The 15,530-nt window shown below is 37.3% G+C and overlaps 1 protein-coding gene across 12 annotated transcripts in view; it reads right to left on the reverse strand.

The window, feature by feature from the left end:
* Positions 1–265: 265 nt before the first annotated feature.
* The window catches only part of IFTAP (intraflagellar transport associated protein), a 63,437-nt gene continuing 48,172 nt past the window's right edge, over positions 266–15,530 (reverse strand). For all 12 annotated transcript variants that reach the window (XM_054440966.2, XM_054440974.2, XM_054440961.2 and 9 more), the window contains 2 exons: positions 11,364–11,503; positions 266–516 (listed from right to left, as the gene is read on the reverse strand). In XM_054440966.2, the coding sequence (XP_054296941.1) occupies positions 352–516; positions 11,364–11,503 (305 nt within the window). In that variant the 3' untranslated portion in view covers positions 266–351. The remainder of the gene's footprint in view (positions 517–11,363; positions 11,504–15,530) is intronic.

A 15,530-nucleotide genomic window follows, 5' to 3' on the forward strand; every position in this document is an offset into this window, starting at 1 on the left:
AAAGTGGGATCATGTTTCTGACCTTTGATACAGCACCCCACATCACTTAGTGCAATGCTTTCATCAAAATGGATCCTTCCATAGATGCTGATTCCTGTTCCCATTTCCCACTCCCATCTCCTCCAACCAGCCACAAGATGCAACAATGACATGGCGAGAGAGAATTCTGTATGGGCAGCAATCTCCTTGGCCTTGTTGCTCTATATCCCTAGTAACAGGTAACTCTAATAAATAAGTGCACACATGTAAATTTCCACAAAGGGAATTATAGTAGGTTTATCTTTTATTCTAATATTGCTTGAATAAGAACAAGATTAAAATAAGCACACACACACAGAATGCCTCTGTGAATCAGTCACAGGATTCCTCTAAGTCTGGGCTGGTGTCCTTTCTCTTCTGCTTGCATAGCTCTTTGATGGTCTCTATCTCTGCAGGACTAAACTTGGAGGTTAGCGTCACATTGTCATAATCAAATTCTTCATCAAGTGAAAAGGGCTGAACTTCATCTCCAAGTATCTATAAAAGGTAACAAAGGAGGAAAAAACATACACAATCATTGTAAATGAAGATAAAGTTGAAAAATTAACTCCCTATTAATATTTAATTAAACCTTTTTTCAGACTTCAGCACTCTCAGCTGATTAAGCTGTTTTTAAGTAAAGGAATAAATTCAATTATTCAATTTGACCTAATTTAAGCCTCTTAATATGCTCCATTTGTACCATGCTGTATCTGAATGAATATCATTAACTAATGCTGCCCAAGGCAAGACTCAGAAAGTCTCCCTTGCATATACTCATTATACATTTTACTACTTGTAGTGTCAGGACTACAGAAGCATACAGAAAAACCAACAGTTATATTAAAATGTAAGAAAAATATACACTAAGATTTTTTATCAACCTTTAATAGATTTTCACCATTTGCTAAAAAAGATCTATATTAATAAAATTTACTTTTTAAAGATAAAAATACCCTACATTGAATATACTTCTTCAGATAATACCTATAACTCTTGGCTAATAACAGTAAAACTTGAAACATATTTTAAATTTAAAAGTCCAGGATCTCTTTTTTTCTACCAAGAATTTTAAAATATTACAGTTTATCTATAAGTAAAGTAGTTACAAAGAGATGTAATAATTTTGCATCTATTCATAATTTGTGAGTTTTAAAGACTTCCTAAAGGAAGGCAGATAAAAAAGCATATTTTCCAATAAACCAAGAGTATGCCTTAAATCTCTTGTATCGCCCCCTCAAAAGCCTCTCCAAAAACAAATGGTGTGTGATACAATGAAATCATCCAGTACTTCTATGTAGCTCCACAATATGCATAGTGATGCTGAAATAATTGAAAACTATGGTTTATGCAAGAATGAAAAAATGTCCCAAAGCTATAATCAGCTTTAAATATTCTTGCATGGAAGATGATCTCATTGAGTGGCTTATGCAATGTTGGTAAAAATGTAGCATGTAGCTCAGAAACTATCTGCTGCTACTAAAGGTGAAAGAAGAAATAATGAGTAGTTATCTCCTATCTGTTCCACAAGTTATGTTTTGAAGTTAGGTGTGCAGTGCTAATAGCAAACGCTCAGCCATTTATCATCCTTTCTTAGTAAGATCAGCAGGAGAACAACTTCTGGAGATGCGTTCATTTCCTCTTTATTAGAAAGGACCTTAGTGCTTTCCTGGCAAAACTGCCACTGAGTTTCCATGGTGAGTTTGCCGTGGTGAGTTTCCACCATGTGTCAGCCCTGATACTAAGAACCACGTGGCATCAGCAGTGATATTCAAACAACCCTGCTGGTAGTCACTGTTACCCCTACCTTATAAAGCTCTGAAAGGTTAAGTAACTTGCCCAAAATACACAGTTAGTAAGGGAGAGAAGCAATATTTGGATCCAGGGTAATCTGCTTCAAATAAAGCCTCACTTGCTCAACAGAAACACCAGCAAGAATCAACCTTGAAGTTTTCACTAATCCAAGTCATAGCTCTTTGGAGAGAAGACCTTTTCTAAATAAGATGATCCATTCTCACAGCCTACCACTAGAAAACTGTACTCAAGGCTACATGTAATACCATGACTATCTTAAAACCTAGCTGTACACAAAAAGCAAATCAGCCTGCAAGGCTGATCAGTCCATTTTGATCACTTTCTGAGATCAAATTTATCATCAACACAGCCAAAGTGACAGTGGGACAATCTTGCTTAGATGGCAAATGCAGAAACACACACACACAATGACACAAGATGTTCATTTCCTGAATGTTAAGTGTTCTTGCTGTCTCCAGCTCTACTCAGCAGTAAGTACTGAGGCCTGCCGGCTTGGCCACAACCCCATCCGGAGCCAATTCTAGCTGATCCTGGCAAAACATAAGGAGGAGACCCTGTTTCCACCAATATATTCAGTCTGATGGGAATTTTGCTGCCCTTTCATGCCTGGGTAAAGGCCTTTCATCACACGTCTATTAAGCTTCAAGCTGCCTATACCTGCGTGTGTCCCCTATACTAGGTCTTCAAATTCTACCTTCAAGCCTCTAAAACCTGCCTACACCTTACTAGCCATCCTCACTAGATGCAGTCACTTTGTCTTCACCCACCTCTCACTTAGGGGTTAGAATACAATTTCAAATTAGACAAATCAGTTTGCCGTGTTAAAATCTCAGTGACACCATACCATGCCCCCGACTCCCTCTACAGAACACAAATAACCTCAGTCCCCACCTCCCTTCCCTTTACCTGTTCACTCAATAAACATTTATTATATAGCAGATTCTGGGAACATAAAGTGATTATAGCAAAATCTGTGTCTACAAGGTTTCATAACTTCAAGGAGAAGACAGAAGTATAGGAATGATTTCAGTATCACGTACTTTGCTCTCCAATAGAGGAATGCAAAAAAGGGAAACAGAAGCATAGAGAGGAAAGTGCAGAGGCTTCACTTACTCTTCTATTTTTTTTGAGACAGAAATTCCCTCTGTCACCCAGGCAGGAGTGCAGTGGCATGATCTCAGCTCACTGCAACCTCCGCCTCCCAGGTTCAAGCAATTCTCCTGCCTCAGCCTCCTGAGTAGCTGGGACAACTGGTGCATACCACCAGGCCTGGCTAATTTTTGTACTTTTAGTAGAGACAGGGTTTCACCATGTCGGCCAGGCTGGTTTCAAACTCCTGGCCTCAAGTGATCCACCCACTGCAGCCTCCCACAGTGCTGGGATTACAGGCATGAGCCACTGCACCTGGCCTCTTACTCTTGATTGAGTTTTGCCACTCTCCAGAAAATCCTACTAGCCTCCGCACACATCACTTCACTTATTACCTACCTCATCCCAGCAACCCAGATAAAGTAAGGCCTGCATTTCGGACTTACTTCTAAACTCTGATCAGGGCTCCCACGGCCAAGTTGGTTCTAGATACGGCCCAACCCATTGCCTTCCTAAGATTCTCCCTTCCCTGAGGTCTCAAACTACCTTGTGGCTATAATATCCAAACTTATGGTACTAGAGATGTAGAAATTTATTCTTAAATGGAAACATCTTATTTTCCTTTAAGTTTTTTTTTAATACATTTACATTCTTCTGTCATGGAGGATGATTTTCTTCATCAGTCACTTGGTACTAACCATAACAATAACATGGAATAAAGTTTTCAGCAAGTCAGTAAAGATAATGTTAACACAAAGATTATTCATTTATAATATCCTTCAATGTATAAAAATATAATTAAAGATAAAAATTTCTTCACTAAGAAATTAAGGGTTATCAACAGCAGCTATTAGATTTTCTAGGCAATCAGTTAGATACTGAGATATTAAAGCAAGAAATAAAGAATAGTAATAATGTCACATTTGCAATGCCAAAACATGACATTCAGGACACTCTAAACCATTTTGGGGATATACTGTAATGTGGCCAGTACATCCCTGAGTCAAAATGTCAGAGGAATAGCCTCCTGCAGTCATTCAGATATTTTACATTCTTTCCACAAACTCTACATTCCTATTAAATTCTAGTCACTGTGTTAGGTGCTGGGGATACAAAGATGAAGACCTATATGAAATCACAAACAATGAGATAAACACATAAACAAATCATTAGAGTAAAATGTGGTAAGAACAGGGTGATGGGAACACAGAAGGAATACCTGACCCAGACTAAGTTGGAGGGGATTGGGAAGGAATCAGAGGAGGCGTCTTGGAACAGGTGATATCTGAGCTGACTCTTAAAGGGCAAACATTAGTTTACAAGTTGACAAAGGAGAGCTTTGCTGACAGGGGGAGTTTCCATGAGCAGACCATGGAAATAAGATGCAGAATTTCACATTTGTGAGTCTGAAAGTAGGTGAGCATTGTCAGAGCACAAAGTGTAAGTTGGAGAGTAGCAAGAGACAAATATGGTGCCAAATCATTCTAGAGATGATGAAAAGTCACTGAAGAATTTTTTGAAGGCAGGGAAAACACTTGGTCATCTATGCATTTCAGATGAATTCCTTCATCCATTAAATTTTTAAGTACCTACAATGAGACAGGTGCTGGAGTAAAAAAAAAAGGAAAAAAAATGCCCTGCCCTGTTGGAAATTATATGAGACAGATCACTATGAAGGTTAAACAGAAGGTAGATTTGAGTGGGATAAGCCTGGAGCCAGAAGAGTACTCAGGAACCTGCTAAAGCAGTTCAGTAAGAGATCATGAGAACAGGAGACTGGTAGCAGAGATTTGAAAAATCCGTAGAAAGTGAAATTGGCAGCACTCGATAAGTGACTGGATATGGAAATGTATAAAAAGGAAGAATGCAGAAAGGGAAGCAGGTAAAGATAAGCACAGTTCAATTTGAATGTACCCGAAGGAATCTAGATGAATTGAATATACAAACTTGAAACTGAAAAAAAAGGTGTGAAGCTAGAGATACCAATTTGGAGATGAAGATGGATTCAAGTATGTAGGCTGGGAAGAACTATAGGTTAAGCACAGAACGCTAAGGAACACCAACTCATAAGGGATGGGTGGAGAGAAAACCCAAAGGAGTCGGGGAAAACTCAATTTGAGAAATACATAAAGAATCACAGGAGATCATTGATGGACATTTGGGCTCCTGTGCAGCACACCTACATGGCACATGTACACATATGTAACAAACCTGCACGTTGTGCACATGTACCCTAGAACTTAAAGTATAATAAAAAATAAAATAAATAAAATAAAATAATCACAGGAGAAAAGTGAAGTGAGAACCAATGAAGCAAGAGTGCCAGAGGAAGGTCAATGGTGTCAAACACGGTAGACAGATCCATTAAAAGGAAGACTGGAAAGTGTCCGCTGGATTTGGCAATCATAAAGCAACTGACGCCTTCATTATGAAAACATCCAGGCAGGCAATTGGAGCCAAGGATATTTTACAATATATTGAAGAGTCTAATAGCTTTTCAATTCTGGATGAAAAGAGAGAAATAAGAACAGACAGTAGCCAAAGAGGGGTCCAAGATGAAGGGAAGCTTGTTTTCCTTGTTTTGTTTCATTTTGTTAAGGATAGGAAAGACTTAAACATGTTTACATGTTGATGGGAATGAACAAATAGAAAAGAGAGAATGACCCCAACCACGTTATTACTGTATACCAGAAAATCACTCCCATTTAGTGGTGAGGTTTATTGTTTATTTATGTGTTCATTTAATAAATGTTTACTGTATGCCTACTATATGCATGGCACTGAGCTCGGCACTAGTTCTGACTTTGCATGTTAATTACGTAAGCTTATGATGACATGCATGAGTGAATTTAGTCTTCCAAGACAGGAGACACATAAGTAATTCAAAGTGAGCCCAGGTAGGTGCACACCGCAATTCAGAAGATATCACTGCGGTCTTCTAAATGACAGCTTTTCAAATACTGAAAGGTTGCATCTCTATGTATATATTTCAGTTATTGGCTGTTGTGGCATACTTTGGAAATTCTCTTCTTTCAAGCTCAGTTCGTGTTAGAGTTCAAAGCTATAAGATGCCAAGGTTTTTAGATTACAAACTGAAATTATGATTTATTTCAGTAAAGACTTTGTGCAATGGAACACTAAGTCCCCTGCTGCTAAACAAAAACAACCATGAATTAAGTTATTAATTTGTTATTTTTGCCTAAGGAGCTGAAAGAAATATGTGGATTTCAGGTGTCTAATTTCAAATCTAATTGAAATCTTTTTGTAGCCTCTCAGGGAATAAAATTTGTACACTATTGGAAAACTTTGAGTCCCCTTAAAATTGCTCATGTGACTTATTCTAACAGAGACACTGTTGATGGAGAGATTGTTTTCATTCATAGTACCACATAGGCAAATTAAAGAAAATAGAACTAATGCTTAAATCAATAATGGCGGCATTTAGTTGTAGGCTACTATACAAAGTAATATGGTAAATAAACTGTCTTTATAGGTGAAAATTTTTAGAGTCCTATTATGAATTGGAAAAACAGGAGAGCTCCTATTAAAATACCACACAAGTTTCTTCTATGACCTCTTCTACAGTTTTCACGGGGAGACGGTAGATGTCACAATTTTTCATCCTCCTAATAACAACTCTCTTTGTTCTGTCTACAGAACAAAGTAGCTTGAAGCAGCTTCAAACTTCCAAAGTTCATCAAAATAAAGTAACTAAGGCAAGGTAATTCTATACACATTATTCTATACACAATTACGTATGCGTGTGGAACCAGTGGTAAAATCATGATTATCTCAATAGATGCAGAAAAGGCCTTTGACAAAATTCAACAGCCTTTCATGCTAAAAACTCTCAATAAATTAAGTATTGATGGGACGTATCTCAAAATAATAAGAGCTATTTATGACAAACCCATAGCCAATATCATACTGAATGGGCAAAAACTGGAAGCATTCCCTTTGAAAACTGGCACAAGATAGGGATGCCCTCTCTCACCACTCGTATTCAACATAGTGTTGGAAGTTCTGGCCAGGGCAATCAGGCAGGAGAAAGAAATAAAAGGTCCTCAATTAGGAAAAGAGGAAGTCAAATTGTCCCTGTTTGCAGATGATGTGACTGTCTATCTAGAAAACCCCATCGTCTCAGCCCAAAATCTGCTTAAGCTGATAAGCAACTTCAGCAAAGTCTCAGGATACAAAATCAATGTGCAAAAATCACAAGCATTCTTATACACCAATAACAGACAAACAGAGAGCAAAATCGTGAGTGAACTCCCATTCACAATTGCTTCAAAGAGAATAAAATACCTAGGAATCCAACTTACAAGGGATGTGAAGGACCTCTTCAAGGAGAACTACAAACCACTGCTCAATGAAATAAAAGAGAACACAAACAAATGGAAGAACATTCCATGCTCACAGATAGGAAGAATCAATATCGTGAAAATGGCCATACTGCCCAAGGTAATTTATAGATTCAATGCCATCCCCATCAAGCTACCAATAACTTTCTTCATATAATTGGAAGAAACTACTTTAAAGTTCATATGGAACCAAAAAAGACCCCGCATTGCCAAGACAATCCTAAGCCAAAGAACAAATCTGGAGGCATCACGCTACCTGACTTCAAACTATACTACAAGGCTACAGTAAACAAAACAGCATGGTACTGGTACCAAAACAGAGATATAGACCAATGGAAAAGAACAGAGCCCTCAGAAATAATACCACACATCTACAACCATCTGATCTTTGACAAACCTGACAAAAACAAGAGATGGGGAAAGGATTCCCTATTTAATAAATGGTGCTGGGAAAACTGGCTAGCTATAGGCAGAAAGCTGAAACTGGATCCCTTCCTTACACCTTATACAAAAATTAAGTCAAGATGGATTAAAGACTTAAATATTAGACTTAAAACCATAAAAACCCCAGAAGAAAACCTAGGCAATACCATTCAGAACATAGGCATGGGCAAGGACTTCATGACTAAAACACCAAAAGCAATGGCAACAAAAGCCAAAACTGACAAATGGGATCTAATTAAACTAAAGAGCTTCTGCACAGCAAAAGAAACTACCCTCAGAGTGAACAGGCAACCTATAGAATGGGAGAAAATTTTTGCGATCTACTCATCTGACAAAGGGCTAATATCCACAATCTACAAAGAACTTAAACAAATTTACAAGAAAAAAACAACCACATCAACAAGTGGGTGAAGGATATGAACAGACACTTCTGAAAAGAAGACATTTATGCAGCCAACAGACACATGAAAAAATGCTCATCATCACTGGCCATCAGAGAAATGCAAATCAAAACTACAATGAGATACCATCCTACACCAGTTAGAACGGCAATCATTAAGAAGTCAGGAAACAACAGATGCTGGAGAGGATGTGGAAAAATAGGAACACTTTTACACTGTTGGTGGGACTGTAAACTAGTTCAACCATTGCGGAAGACAGTGTGGCGACTCCTCAGTGATCTAGAACTAGAAATACCATTTGACCCAGCCATCCCATTACTGGGTATATACCCAAAGGATTATAAATCATGCTGCTATAAAGACACATGCACATGTATGTTTATTGCGGCATTATTCACAATAGCAAAGAGTTGGAACCAGTCCAAATGTCCATCAATGATAGACTGGATTAAGAAATGAGGCACATATACACCATGCAATTCTATGCAGCCATAAAAAAGGATGAGTTCATGTCCTTTGTAGGACATGGATGAAGTTGGAAACCATCATTCTCAGCAAACTATCGTAAGGACAAAAAACCAAACACTGCATGTTTTCACTCAGACATAGGAATTGAACAATGAGAACACTTGGACACAGGAAGGGGAACATCACACACTGGGGCCTGTTGTGGGGTGGGGAAAGGGGGGAGGGATAGCATTAGGAGATATACCTAATGTAAATGACAAGTTAATGGGTGCAGCACACCAACATGGCACATGTATACATATGTAACAAACCTGCACGTTGTGCACATGTACCCTAGAACTTAAAGTATAATAAAAACATATATATTTAAAAAAAAAAAAAAAAGAACCAGTGGTAAAATTAGGGAAAAAATCTGAACCAAATAAATGTTAAATGTTTGAAGTGATGGATATGCTAATTACCCTGATTTGATTATACACATATATGTACCAAAATGTCACACTATACCCCATAAATATATACAATTATTATATGTTAATTTAAAAATAAACAAAATTAGGTAAAACATTGAGTTGGTCCAATTCATATCAGAAAGTTGATGGATTCTTAATGGGCAATTAAGAGAAAGTTAGGAAGGACATCCAGAATACATTTTCAGCTTTTCAGATTGAAATCACAGAAAGAAACCATCATCTCTAATCCCAAAATGGCCTTTCAGTAAGCCCTTCAGGACCCATTTGCTATAAATTAATGATTATGTTCTTTTACTAGCACTGGGTGCTTTAAAACAAGAATAATGTTATCAAACCAAGGCAGTGTTGGTACAGTACAGGTTGAGTATCTCTTCTCCAAAATGCTTGGGATGAAGTGTTTTGGATTCCAGATTTTGGAAGGGTTGCAGAATATATACGAGTTGAGCACCCCTAATCCCCAAATCTGAAATCCATAATGCTCCAATGAGCATTGCCTTTGAGCATCATGTCAGCCCTCAAAAAGTTTCAAATTTTGGAGCATTTTGGATTTTTCCATTAGGAAAGTTCAACCTGTATTGTGATTCTAGACGGTTGTGAAAAGTTACTCTAAAAAATAGTAATTAGAAATAAAAATTCCCAACCAAGATGTTACTTCAGATATTCAAAAAATAGCAAAAGTTGTTAATCTGTGGCTTGTATCATTTTGATTCCAACATTTTAAAATGTCCACATTTCTGGTAAGAAATTTATATTCCTCTTAAATATACCACCATATATGGGGTCTCAACTTGATTTATACTGCTATTTGATAGATTCCAGAAATCATTCAGTTTTTTCAGTCCATTAATTAAAACCACTTTGTAACAATTTCTATAATTGTACTAGATTATATATATTCTCAAATAGTACTGAAATAAAATTGTGTTTCTATAAAAGTACTAGGTGCCATGTCTACTGGCTAGTCCAATAACTTTTATGGCCACAAGTGAAGTCAACAGCATGAACAAATCTTAAAAAAGAAATTGAGTCCTTCTAGAAATAGCCTTATAATTTTAGCTTTTTACAACTCAGAGAAAGCAATCTATAATTCAAAAAGCATATTAAAAAGTGGCTGTCCCTACCAGTTTAGCCGGTAATCAATTTGGGAGTTTAATATAAGCCTGCACGCATCCTGGATATACTTTCATGATGTCAGTGAACAAAAGTACTTATTAGAAAGTGGCAATTTAAAACTGAAATGTGTGGATTATTTCTGACTGAATGGCTAATTCTATAACAGAATATCTTTTAGTAACAAGACTAGTACCTCATGATTAAATAATCCAGAAAGACCCTAAGGATTTTGTTAGAAAGCAATAATAAAGAGCCCTTAACAACTTCTTGTGCCTGATCCTGCTTTGTGTTCCAGTAAGGAGGGTGAGAAAGGTCATTACCAGTGCTAGCAACAGCCTCTATTGATGCATGTTTATTAAGCATATGTAGAAGAGCTGCAAAATGATAGCTAAAGATGACTTTCAAGTTGCACATTTGCAAGAGTAAGTATATGGCATAGATTCCATTTTCATGGCTAGGTGACATTTCTCAGCCTCCCCTGTGGCCAGTATGAACATGTGGCTAAGTGGTCACCAATGGAATGTGAGCCGAAATTAAGGACCCTGAGTCCTAAGCCTTGGGGAAACATGCTGCCCCCATGCTCTTCTCTCCTCCCCTCCAGGTACGATGATGACCTGACCTGGAACACACAGGTGAGGACAATGTCTTAAAATAGAATGGACATCCAGAAAGAAGGAACCTGGGTCCCTGATGACTCCCCAAAAAGGAGCCACCTGCTCATTTTAAGGGCTCTATATAGGCTGTAAATAAGAGAAATAAACATCTATCTCTTTTCAACCATTGAATTATTATTAGGATTCTCTGTTATAGCAGCCTGGCCTTACCTCAACTAATTCAAAAGTTTATAGAACCTTATCAATAATAATAAAAACAGCCAGTTCAGACTAAAAAGGGCAAGAAAACTGTCCATCCTTTCTATTGTGTAGTCCTTGGGTAGCACTGATCTGTAGCATGGCATACACTGTAAAACAAAAATGGTTTCCACATAAAAACATAATTGCTCTATGTGTTTAAAAAGAAATATATGCATTTGAGATAGATGGCTGTGAGAGGGACCAATTAAGCAACTTGAATTTTATATTTTCCCAAATCTTAGAAAAATACAGAAGCATACAGCATTTCTTTGAAGGGATGAATTACAAAATCAAGGCAGTGTGGAGAATGAATTCCCTGTGGAGTACCTCTTCCGTCTGTTTGTCCATTCTTTTTACAGTGGGCTTTGGCTTCACTTCACAGGTAGGAGGCTGGGCCACAAAAGGGATACAGGAAGGAATGCTGGTGCTTACATCCTGCTCCACCTCTCCTGGAAGCAGCAGCAAATCTGTTGGATACAAAACATTTCAATTGAGCCTTTCGCAAAGTTCACAATTTACCTAAATCATTTAAATGCCCAGAAGTCGAAGAAAATGAAGCAAATATGCTCATGTAAAGTAGGTCCATTTCACAATGCCTGTCCTCCTTTGGGAACTGGACTCAAGGGATTGCCCTTTCCTCATAACAGAAGCCATTAGTGCATTTATTTTTATTTTATCCTTGCAAACGTAAGAGTCCCTCCAAAATGTCTGGAGGATTACTGGTTTTGGAGTAACCTGACTGTCCCTTTTATCCTCAACTCAATTTCTACTCTTGTACGAAAATAAGGTGATAAGATGTTACTTTTGCTTCATTTTCCCATATTTTCCTGGAGGGATAAAGAGAAAGAAAATGGAGTACTGATTTCATTCTGTAACAATATGGCAATATTTCAAAAATATATATTAAAAAACAGTAATGCCAGAAGGAAAGTACTTTAACTTTCAGCAGAAAAATGAAATACTCTGTCGTATTCAGAATGCATGGTCTAATTTTCAACACTTGCAAAGAACAACAGCAACGTGTTTCCTGCTTGTTAAGCACAATCTCAAGAATTCAATAACTAATCTTGGTTTTCTGATTGATCCATTATAAGCAGATATGTCTCCTGATTTTTGCATGTATGATAGTACATGGATGAATCAGACAACTGATGATCTTCCACAGCTTTCTTTAAGGAGGACAAAAAAACAAACAGAAGCACAACAGGTTTCCTCCTCAGTCTGTTTTCATAGGACCAGAAGGGCTTGCTAGAGCTAGCCAATAACTTGGAACTGACTCTGGATGATGCTGCCTACTTCTCAAAGATGATCCTAATTAAGGCACTAATTAACTTCTCAGTGGAAGTGATTAATTAATAACAGGCATGACTTGACTGCTGCAAATGGCAGTATGTAAAGGGAGATAATTGAGCAGGTATTGATATTCAAAAACTGAAACTTATTTGTAATGAATCCGTCAACAGTACAGATATCCCCTTCACAAAAAAATATAATTACAAAATTCTTATGACTCCAGCAACAGAGAACACAGACAGCCTGGAAACAGAATTGTGGAGGGGAAATGGCAAAGAAGGTAATTCTGCTATGACTAATTACTGAAATCTTAGACTATGATTTCATTAATTAGCAGAAATAAAAACAGTAATAATAGCCAACACTTACATACTCATCATTTTATATGCTTTAGCTTAGCTAATACTCCCAAAGCTCTATTATTTCTCGTTTTACAGACAATGAGCTAACAGACAGTAGCCTCACTCAATATCCCACAGCTAAAAAGGGCAGAGCTGGGCAGTCTATCTGCAGAGCCCATGCTCTTATCCTACAATGTCACATTACGAACTTTCTTTAAATAAGCATTTTGTTACATATTTTATTTTACTGGATCAAATTAAACACTCAAACTTAGAACCAACAAATGTCACTACTATAACACATTAGCATGGTTAGGCAACATTAAGTACATTTCCCAAACATTTCATACCCAGAGAAACAACATTTTAAAATTCAATGAGGTTGGTGGGAAGACTGGTTTTCTAATGCACCTATTTATGAGTTCAAAGCCAAACTCCCTCACTGAGCGTCCTTGTGTAACAGCCTAGGACTGGTATAAATCTGGTGAGGGACCCACCAACAAGGAAAGCAGCAAGAGACAGGCTTGGGCCTTTCGACATGAAAACCGTTATCTACCTGACCCATTGGCTGACAGCGCAAACGTCAGTTCAAATGTGAAATCAAAATCAATTCTGCTTTCAGGGCTATTTAAAATCATCGTTCTGGCTGACAGTATTGTGCAGTGAGGAGGATAACTCTGCAATTTCTTTACTGAAACTTCACTTCTCTAATCTACTTGCCAAGAAGGTAGGATTTTCAACAAAAATGGTTTCTTTCATAATAATTCTACTGCCATGGGAACAAGTCTTTCAAAATAACAAGACTCAGTATTCTCCACATCTTAAATTCTTGTCATTTGTTTCTTCAGAGTAAAAGTGAAATGCACCAATGCATATCTATTAGTGCCTAACATAGCACCTTATACATAGTGAATTCTCAACAAATACTTGGAGATAGAAAATGAATTTTGTACATCTCAACTTTTAAACTCAACAGCAAGTATCAAGAGTCTGCCTGCCAATAAGATGTTGCGGATTATGTAAAATAACTATAGCCCTTACCCTCAAAAACTAAACGTTACAGGAATAAGACTTTCATATATAAAATCAATCAAAGAATAATCAAGAAAAAGTTGAATGGCTCTAACTCTAAAGATGACAGATTTATAAAAGGGCAAAAACAGTATGAATGAGAAGAGCCTGGCAAGGCATATATTATAAAGAAAACTACTGCAATCATTTAGCCATTTTACAAATGTGGGTGGGTTATATATACTCATATTCTCTCAGGAGAAAAAAAGTACTGTATTCACTCATGGTAGGAAATGAAATTTCTGAAGTTCTCTGTATAACTTTCTGAAACAGAAATGCTTTAAGAGACTTAATCTGATCACGTAGGTGTTGTTTCTAAAACAATCAAAGGCTTTGTTTTCATCTTAATAAAATGCGACCATCTTGGCATTATAGAGTCAGGGCCACTTTCAAGAATGAATCTTGAGGTTGGACGGCAAGACTGGTTGAAGTATTTTAATCTCTTCTTTCTCAACCACATGTTTAGAAATTCTATTATTTAAAAAGTAGCTATTCATGCCATTTGTCTCTGTATTTTGTCAATGATCAGCAAGTCAAAGACTACAGCCATGTAATCTAATACAGTGTTACAAAGTGAGCAATCTACTTGACATCTGAAAATTTATATACAATAATATTTAATCTACCTGGCATATTTATGAAATTAACCAGTCTGTTCATTTGTTACCACATAAAATGGCCAACATTTCCTCAAAGTTTGGGCATCCTAATACAAAAGGGATATAGATAAAAAACACTTCAGCCATCCAGGCCACTTCTTTATTATTATTATTATTATTATTATACTTTAAATTCTAGGGTACATGTGCACAATGTGCAGGTTTGTTACATATGTATACATGTGCCATGTTGTTGTGCTGCACCCATTAACTTGTCATTTACATTAGGTATATCTCCTAATGCTATCCCTCCCCCTCCCCCGACCCCACGACAGATCCCGGTGTGTGATGTTCCCCTTCCTGTGTCCAAGTGTTCTCATTGTTCAATTCCCACGTATGAGTGAGAACATGCAGTGTTTGGTTTTTTGTCCTTAGGATAGTTTGCTGAGAATGATGGTTTCCAGCTTCATCCATGTCCCTACAAAGGACATGAACTCATCTTTTTTTATGGCTGCATAGTATTCCATGGTGTATATGTGCCACATTTTCTTAATCCAGCCTATCATTGTTGGACATTTGGGTTGGCTCCAAGTCTTTGCTATTGTGAATAGTGCCACAATGAACATACATGTGCATGTGTCTTTATAGCAGCATGATTTATAATCCTTTGGGTATATACCCATGTAATAGGATGGCTGGGTCAAATGGTATTTCTAGTTCTAGATCCTTGAGGAATCGCCACACTGTCTTCCGCAATGATTGAACTAGTTTACAGTCCCACCAGCAGTGTAAAAGCGCTCCTATTTCTCCACATCCTCTCCAGCACCTGTTGTTTCCTGACTTTTTAATGATCACCATTCTAACTGGTGTGAGATGGTATCTCATTGTGGTTTTGATTTGCATTTCTCTGGTGGCCAGTGAGGATGGGCATTTTTTCATGTGTCCGTTGGCTGCATAAATGTCTTCTTTTCAGAAGTGTCTGTTCATATCCTTTGCTCACTTTTTGATGGGGTTGTTTGTTTTTTTCTTGTAAATTTGTTTGAGTTCTTTGTAGATTGTGGATATTAGCCCTTTGTCAGATGAGTAGATTGCAAAAATTTTCTCTCATTCTGTAGGTTGCCTGTTCACTCTGATGGTAGTTTCTTTTGCTGTGCAGAAGCTCTTTAGTTTAATTAGATCCCATTTGTCAA

This window comes from Pongo pygmaeus, chromosome 9, assembly GCF_028885625.2.
Source record: "Pongo pygmaeus isolate AG05252 chromosome 9, NHGRI_mPonPyg2-v2.0_pri, whole genome shotgun sequence".
In the NCBI taxonomy this organism is placed as follows: Eukaryota; Metazoa; Chordata; class Mammalia; order Primates; family Hominidae; genus Pongo; species Pongo pygmaeus.